Source organism: Charadrius vociferus, unplaced genomic scaffold (genome assembly GCF_000708025.1).
Source record: "Charadrius vociferus isolate BGI_N301 unplaced genomic scaffold, ASM70802v2 scaffold112, whole genome shotgun sequence".
Classification (NCBI taxonomy): domain Eukaryota; kingdom Metazoa; phylum Chordata; class Aves; order Charadriiformes; family Charadriidae; genus Charadrius; species Charadrius vociferus.
This window is the reverse complement of record NW_009647011.1, coordinates 1,238,306-1,247,292: the sequence shown is the minus strand read 5'-3', so window position 1 is coordinate 1,247,292 and position 8,987 is coordinate 1,238,306. Positions and strand designations below refer to the sequence as shown.

General features: G+C 46.4%; 1 protein-coding gene across 1 annotated transcript in view; it reads right to left on the bottom strand.

The window, feature by feature from the left end:
- Nucleotides 1-595: 595 nt before the first annotated feature.
- Nucleotides 596-8,987, bottom strand: part of MACROD2 (MACRO domain containing 2) — an 886,475-nt gene continuing 878,083 nt past the window's right edge. Inside the window, exons 16-17 of the mRNA XM_009895432.1 lie at nt 7,269-7,352; nt 596-657 (exon numbers count right to left, since the gene is read on the bottom strand). Coding sequence (XP_009893734.1) covers nt 596-657; nt 7,269-7,352 — 146 coding nt within the window. The remainder of the gene's footprint in view (nt 658-7,268; nt 7,353-8,987) is intronic.

Here is an 8,987-nt window from a genome sequence, read left to right as displayed (position 1 = left end):
ATACGCTGTCGTTTAGTGTATTACAGCCATAAAAAGCACCGAAAGGCAGCAGAGCTCCAGAAGGCGGCTCGCTGACTTTGCCTCATTTTTCAGCGGTATCGCTACAAGTGACGTTAGGCATGGAAGAGCCAGGGGCAACAAACCCCTCGTGACGTGAACCTGTTGTTTCCAGAATACAGATCGTACAGAACTGCGCTCGGTTCCAACCGGTATAAATTGCCTGTCATTTTCCTAAGCAATGCCAAAAATTGTTCACTCGGTTACTCTTCTGTTCCTTATCTCGGTGCCGTCTTGCCTTCTGATGATCTAAGACGGCGCGCTGTCTAAATCCGTTACAGTTGCAGACTGCTACTATAATATTTACTTGACAAATCAAGTCTACTGGATATTTTTATTCTTTTGGTGTTCTTTATTCTATTTGGTTCTTCTTTATTCTATACAGGCCATATTAGACACTTTCTTGTCCTTTGTATTCTGTCTTTTTTTTTTGATAAAGTCTAACTTTAATTACTATCATCTTTAAAGCAATTTTTCAAATAGAAACTGAGTAGGAAATGGGGGGGGAAAAAATAGCCGTAAAGGCCTTACCTGTTACTTAAGCTTCCCGCTCTGTTTCCGTAGGATCGTTTAGACTTTCAACTTGACTATTCATTTCAGCTGAAAACAAAACAAGACAGTCATCAAATGCTATTCCTGACACTTGTTAAGTTTATCGTGTCGAGTAATAACCACTTCTAACCCAAAGGGGACATTAATTGCATTAAAAATTCTACGCCCTAATCCTGCCAAAGGCGCTCTCAGGCCGGCCATCCTAACCCGCGGCACCACGGGAGCCCCGACGCGCAGTCCTGCTGGGGTGTAGGCTTCAGCATCGCTAGAAACGCACACCTCTGGGTCTAGATTTTTCCCTTTGGTCCACATCCACCCAGTTTGACTTTGGGGCCCGACTGAGGTACCCACCGCAGCGACCCTCCTCTGTCTCTGGAGGCCGCAGGTATCTCCACAGGGCGATTTAGAGTTTCGCTGGGCCAAGCGGTCTCGACCCTGCGATTCCAACATCCGCGGGCTTCTGACAAAGTCCCCGGCAGGACCCGGGGCTGAGCTGCGGGCTGAACGCGCGCATCCATCTCCAGTTACAGAGATGCTGCCGCTGCCTCCGGGTGTCCTTGAGCTGCAAATTGCTGGAGCTCAGGAGAGGATTCAGGGGCCGCATCACTATACACACACTAGTTCGCTCATCTACTACCCATTGACAAAACCAATCTCTTTTTACCTTTTATTTAAAATTACTAAAAAATAAAAAAGAATTTAAATAGAAGGCTTAAATTCATTTCAGCGTGACCTTTATCAAAAATACAATCTAAACTATGGCATGTGTGACTGGTCCTACCTAGGCTGAATATAAAAGGGTTACTTCCGCACGTGCATTTTTAAGATTAGTATTTAGTATTTGCTCTGCAATGAATATGAATGAAGCCATTTATATTAAGACTTTTTTCTTTCTCTAACCTTGCTTTACTTTGTGGTATCAGCTAAAGATTACGAGTCATTTGACGTGGATGACGGGGAAAACCGCCTCAAACCTGAACGGGAGATTTGGAAACTAAGGGAAGACGAGAGGGGGGAGGGGAAAAAAAGCCAAAAAAAAATTAATATCAAAAACTCTGCTACTTCCAGCCAGGCAGTATGATCTCTTTCTGAGTCAATATCACATCAATACACCTGTTAGGGTTTTGATGAATTATTTGTAAATTATTCATCATCTATATGCAGAACAGATACTGTAATGGCTTCCTGGATGTATGCAATGCATAATAAGAAAAGTATCCGCTCCTGATTACGGAGCTGTGATGCACATCGCATTTAGCTATGTTGTGTTCTTTACCCACATTTGCATAGCACAGGCAGGATGCTTAATAAAAAATCATTAAGGGAAGGCTGCTGCGCACTGACAACAGCAGCTTCTCTCAGCCGCGTTGTGCCGGCCAGTTTCCCTGCCTGGCCTTTCTGAAAATACCGTATGGCTTCACTCACGTGCTACAGAGATCTCCTGGAAAAATAAAGCTTGATTTGAAACCTGAGGATAGGCTCTATCAGCATCCCAGATGAGTACACCTCCTTCGCCCTCCTTTTTTTTTTAAAAAAAAAAAAAAAGCAAACAAACCACCAAGCAGTTAACCACCACCCATCATGCTGATAGCACAACACAGAAGGGGGCAAATTGCAAACTGCCCTGGAAGGCTTTAAAGGAGACGTGACAGCTCGGGGGAGCCCCTGCCAGCAGGGAAGCAAGAGGAATCCACGAGTCCCACTGTTTTGCAGCGGAAACGGCAGCCAGGCATCCTGCATCGGGCGGCGCAAAGAGCATCCTCCGCGCACACCGCAGCGAGGAAGTGGCTCGCAAGCGCCAACGCACCGGCAGGTTTCATTTTTAGCTTTTTCCTGTGTGTTTGTGATTAAGCTCAGCTCTTTGCGTTAACGCTGGTAAAGACAGGAAGATCTACCTGAAGGAGAAGCTTCTGCAGACCACTGGGTGAACCGCAACAACAGGTGTCACTACAAGGCCACCTACACAATCCCCCGTATTTAGCCAGAAGATAACAGGGCAGCGAAGCACCTACCAGAAGAGCAGATGGAAGAACTGCCAGCGGCTACGGGGTGGATGTGACTCGCAGCCCTCACCGCCTCCCAGCACCAGTCACTATCAGAACGATGCCGTTAGCCCCGGGCACGCTACATCCGACTGCACTGAAAGTCAAAACCGGTCTTCTCCCCACTAAACAATGTTTTCAGAGGTGTTAAACTGCTACCTTAGCTGACCCGTCTCTTTGCACCTACGGTAATGCACTACGACAGCCAGCAGCTCAGCAAAGCACCTGAAGTTCAAGCAGGGCGAGCTCCTCCTGAATACGGCTTTACCTGCTCCCCCTGTGCAGCTTCACTCAGGGCCTTTTATACCAGAAATGGACATTTCTGGGCAATGGAAATAGACGTTTCTCTGCACTTTCCCCCTGTGTTTTCACTTAAATTTTGGCCTGCCGGAGAGGACCCACGTGCACCCCCTCTCTCAATCCGCGAGCTGCTTCCTCAGGGAAGGATTTACCCGCCAAAAGCAAGCACGTTCCCCTCAGGAGGAGAAGAAACAACCCAGCACGCCGTTCACATCCGTCAAAGCACTGCGGTTGCTGCTGACCCGGTGGATGTGCGCGAGCTGCAAGGCATCCTGCCTCTCCCCTGCAAGAAAGCTACGCGCTTAAAGGTCAGCTAGCCAGGAGTCACAGCGTAGCGTCTAAGTAGAGCAGACAGGCAACCGGGAGACTGGAAAACCAAGTTGAGTCTCGTCTGTGAGAGCACGAGTGCATCTCCCCACCCCAGGATATTATGCCGTAGACCGGGAGTGCAGACGAAACCATCTCGATTTAAATAGGAGCTCGCTCAGACCTACAAACGTAACCTATTTCTTCAGCCACTTCCTAAACTATGTTCCCCCCTCCGTGCACCTACATACCTTGGCTATAGCACTTCCAGATCTAACTCCAGACTGCCTAGGAAGCAAACCGTCTATTTTGAATTCAACCTGCCGCGCGGGGATGAAACAGGTCCACCCGTTTACTTGGTAGTTACTCGTTTCTTGCATGTTACATCAATACCATAAAAAGCACGAGGATGTTAGCTGTTGAGATATGGCTTTTATATCGCTTTGGTGAATCACGCGAAGGTCAGGTTACGAAGTTCAACAAGGACAAGCGTAAGGTCTTGCACCTGGGAAAACATAATCCAAGAGTGCAGCACGGGCTGGGACCTATCCCGTCGGGCAGCAGCTCTGTGGAAAGAAACCCGGGGGTCCTGGTGGACAAGCAGCTCCATAGGAGTGAACGGTGTGCTGCTGCGGCAAAGCAAGCCAAAGGGATGCGGGGCTGCATCAGCAAGGGCGTCACCAGCAGAGAGAAAGAAGTCGTCATCCCGCTCTACTGGGTACTTGGTCAGGCCGCACACGGAATTCTGCGTTCAGTTTTGGTCCCCAATACGCAAAAAATGTGGACGGGCTGGAGAGGGTCCAGAGAAGGGCCGCTGAGACGATGCAAGGACTGGGAAGCCTGCCGTTTGAAAAAAGGCTGAGAAAACAGGGCTTGTTCAGCCTTGAGAAAAGCTTTTGGGGAGACCTGATCACCACATTCCAGTATTTACAGGGTGGCTACAAAGAAGATGGAGACTGCCTTTTTACAAGGGGTCTCATGGAAAAGACGAGGGGTAACGGGTACAGGTTACTCCTGGGAAGATTCCGATTGGACACAAGATGAAAATTTTTCACAATGAGAACAATCAGACATATAATAATAATATAATAATCTCCCCAGGGGAAGTGGTGGATTCCCCATCATTGGACACTTTTAAGATTCAATTCAGCTGGACAGGGTGCTGGGCCATCTTGTCCAGACTGTGCCTTTGCCAGGAAAGGGTGGACCAGAAGACCCTTGAGCTCCCTTCCAACCTGGTATCCTATGATGCAGGTTGCTGATCATTCACCAGCCTGCACGAGCTTATTAAAAAAAAAAAAAAGGGGGGGGGAAATTTCAGGTTTGACACTGCCTTCATCTTTTTCTTTTCTCCTGTCATTTCAGCAAGGGAGGATGCAGCTTTTCATGGGCTTAAAATAAAGAAGGTGAATGAGTAACCCCATTATGAAAGGGGAGAAGAGTTTGATCCGCCTAATACCAACTGGAAACTAACATCTGCCTCAATAATCTTTAAAGCTTTGGTGGCATTAAAAAAAAAAAAAAAAAAAGGACTAAAACCAGGCTGCCAGCAGGGGAACGCTATCTAGGAAACCGATCACCAAAGGTGGGTTTTGTCATCATTAAAAAAATACTAATCAGCAAATCTGTCCTGGGTATGAAAAATTTAATACCCAGGGGTCTTTCCTCTGGTGGCCGATGGAGATTGCCGGCAGCAACCTGTATACACATCCTTATTCAACCTGTATACACATCCTTATTCAGGCTTACGCGCGCACCCTCTGACAGCTTTCCTGACGGAGAATCACGCCCAGCTTTCAAAGAATAGTAATTTCTGAGAAATATCACCATTCTGGCCCCGCCCACTAGATGAACCGATATCGAGATCCACCTAAGCTGTCTGAACTCTCTGCGTTTCTAAAGCACTTTTCACTGTGATGTGGGACATGAAATGAAAGCACAAGCGCTGGGCTGCCGAGGGGTACCTGGTGCTATACGCTTGTGCTTTCAGCTGTGAAGCGATGACCTTTCCTGGGGTGGAAGGAAGGGGACCAGAGAAAAAATAGGCAATTTACATAAAAATTACTGTCAAAGGGAACCTGTTTTGCCTTTTTTTTTTTTTAATCTCGACTAGTACCCAGTACATATAAAACTTTCAGGGCTTTTTCTCCCCCAGCAAAACTTAACCCTTCGGATAAAGCAGAGCATGACGAGTTTGATCCTTCCTCTGTTTTAATTTTTTTAAACACATCATACGTCCACAACAAAACCCAACAATATGATCCCAATAGCAGCTTAGGCTGTAGAGGAACGAAGACTTCCCTGAACAGCAAAGTACTTTTCTGCAGCCTCGGCACACACCCTTTTCCTGTCCTTGCATATAACGTAGAAAGTTCACAGAAGAGGAAGTTACGAGATGAGTTATACGTAGAAGACCTTACAAGGCAATTGAAACGACGAAACCTACCACGATTGTCATTTCAGCAGCTGTCAGCTGATCCAGCTGTGCCGCACTATGGCACACATTCAAGAGCTACACGATCGCTTTTCTTTCTAGCGAAAATCCTTTAAAATATTCTCTTAGTAAATTTGGATTTGTCTTCACTAAGCAGCCCAGATCATTCCAGGGATCCGAAATTCAAATATTTTAATGCGACTACAAGTTTTCCGTTGGTTTGTTTACGGAAAGAGGAGAGAAGACTGGTTTGCCTTTATTCCGCACGCTTACTAGTAGGAGCATTATCTCTACTATTTTTTAAAAAAGAAAATCCATTACACGCTCTTTCTCTTCCTGCGCTTGCAAAAACTTCCCCACAGGCCAGTATCTAAATCAGCAACCAATTCAAACGCTGCAGCACGATCTCACATCGGAGAAAGGAAATCAGCATTAGATTCTTTGTGTATCTAATATCAAAAAGAATACAATTGTTTTGTCTTTGAGATGCAAAAAAGTATGCCTTGAATTTATACTACGTCGATGCTGAAGAGGTTAAAGGAGGAATCCTAAATCGGTCTTTGCTACAGAGAGAGGTCCACTTATGATAATAAAACAGGGACTGGAATTCCAAAAGCACTGCCTTTTTGAGCAATACAGAGGGCCTTTTGGGGTAAAACCCAAGAAAACCCCTCGTGTAGCGGGCTGTAAGAGCCTATCCAGAGGAGCGATAAAGGCTTTGCCTCACCAAAACTTAAGCACCGGGACCCCAATTCCATCCAGTATTTCTTTACGCACAGGAAGAATCTAGAAAGCCTTTTGTGGTTTTTCTTTTTGGTTTTTGTTTGTTGTTTGTTTGCTTTTTTTTTTTTTTAATAATAGGGTAGGCACCGCAGAGCTGGCGCAGCATCCTGGTACTCAGCCCTTGCTGGGACTTTGCCAGATGACAGCTAGGTCATCTGCCCGCTGAGGTCAATAACGAAAAAAATTCATTTCCAAGTCAGGAGACTTGGATTGATAATGTCCACAAACCTGACCGCAACTGTTGTTGGGTCACCAAATCGTGACAGTTTTAGTGACTGTTCTAAGGAGAGAACTTCCATCTGCTACCAGACTGAGCTACACAGGGACTCTGAAAGAGGAGGGGAAGAGAAATCAGCTCCGAGCTAAAGGGCGGCCAACATGTGTTCAGAGTGGTCTATACAGCCAACGCTTGCCCCGTGACGGAGTAGGGCATCGGCACAGAAATTTTCAAAATATTATCTTCTGACTCCTGTGCGAGACCACACACATCTCGGCCAATTCGACAACCAGACCCAAATTATAGTGGGCCTAAAATATCGTTTAGTTAAAAGGCAAGCGGATCGACCGCACCGAGCCAACACGTAAACCCAGTCAATTAGAAAAGCAGGGCTGCGGAACCGAACGGTACTTCCACCACACTTCCAAAACAGTAGAGATTGCGTAAACTCTCAAGACGACTCAGATGAAAAGATTCTAAGTAGAGCTCCTATTTTTGAGGGGAAGTGTAAAAACAAACCCCAGAAAGGCACGCTACGCATCCGCCTCAGGACAATTAAAATATTAGAACGACATACCATCTTTATTTGAAACGTCTGCTGCTTCACACGGCAGGTCAACTTTCATAGGCTCCACAGAAGTTTCCTCCTTCCCTTGCATCCCTATAAGCCAAGCCAAAGAAGGAGAAAAATCAGTACTTGCATTACCTGATTAATGCACAATTCTCAGACTCTGTGCGCCTGGTTTTGGTCTTTTTCTTCTGGCACGCTCTTACCTTTATAGATTCTGCTGCTGTATAGTAGCAGCCATTACAGAAAAGGGTAGAGGATAGAGGGGGAGGAACAGGGTTTGGAAATAATTGCTTGAATATTTGTAGCCATCTGCACTCTTCTCTAACCGGGATTGTTAAAACCGCACCACGGTGTGTGCTTCTGCCTCCCTGCCATTCTTTTCTCATCATTTTTGAAGAATCCCTTCCGCTCATAAATGCAATATACGACGGGGACCCAATCGCACTTACAAAGTTTCTTTAGCTAGCAGAATAAAAATAGATACCGTGAGAGTTCAAATACACCGGGTGGTCAGACACAAACTAGAATTTGAATTTAGGAACATGCATTTTATCGCTGTAACTCAACATTTTTATCTCTTCTGCCTCAGGCTTATCTGGAAGCTTAGATTCAATCTCCTAACAATATCTGAAATGGAAAAAAAAAAAGCGGTTGTGCTGTTTCGTACGCGGTTCTCCTAATGTTCTGCCATTTAGAGTGCCGAGAAGCCAATTTTTAGTTCATTTCCATCACGCTACTTCTCTACTTTTGCGGCCGCTATAAAGCCCGTTGCCCCTATCCTGTGGTTGAACCGCACGATGTCAAGCTATTGGTTGCTAAGCGATCCAGACATTTGGGTGGTTATTATGAGACAGCAAAGTGTAGCGAGGACCGAGGCATCTCAAAAACGGTTTACTCTTAAAGCTGAAATCATACACCTCTTCAGCAACAGAGATTAAACGTTCGCAGTCCCACAAACACCTCCTTCCCCTTTCTGCGGAAGTCCGGAGTGGTTTTCTTTAACGCGCTTCAGTGCGCTACAGTTATTTTGTCCACAAACATGTTTCTACCACTGAAGTTTTCAGCCAGTTTTCCTTCTAATCGTATCTGCAAGCCAATACATTGTCCTGGAGATTTTAGTCTCCCCTGTGTTCCTTATGTTGGCAACGCTATTCTCACAGGCAACTTCCAGCGCACCGTCTGTGGTGCTACCAAGCATCGAAATGCTAAAACAAGGACCCAGCAAATACAGCAACCGACAAGAAACAGCAACCGGAGAGCCCAATTAGCCATTTTAGTGAGCGCGGGGGAAAGCGCGACGGATGATTTTACAGCGATGGAGATGTCGCCCATCATTTTGATAGCTCTCACTTCCACTGCAGAAATCCTTCGGCACATTGTCACATCACCAGCTCCACCTCTTCCACGCCGGTGTAAATCATCTCCCCGCACAAACAGTCAAAATGCCTGTAAACATCTGTGATGGTGAACGCCACGTGTCAGCGAATGCCCGAGACGGCCCCTTTGCAGGCACGTCAAATCCCTGATGCTTCTCTGGGGAATTCAGGAGAGCGAGTGCGGTTTTCTCCTGAGGTTTCTTACGCACCGCCAGGCCCAAGCTTTGCCAGCGCTCGTCCGGGGCTCTTTTTCGCTGACACAACGGATAAACCCAGGTCGCCCCGTTGCAGAAGCACGCGCGTATGTCAGGAGCTTGTCAAGCACAAGACTGAGAAGGTACATGCAAAA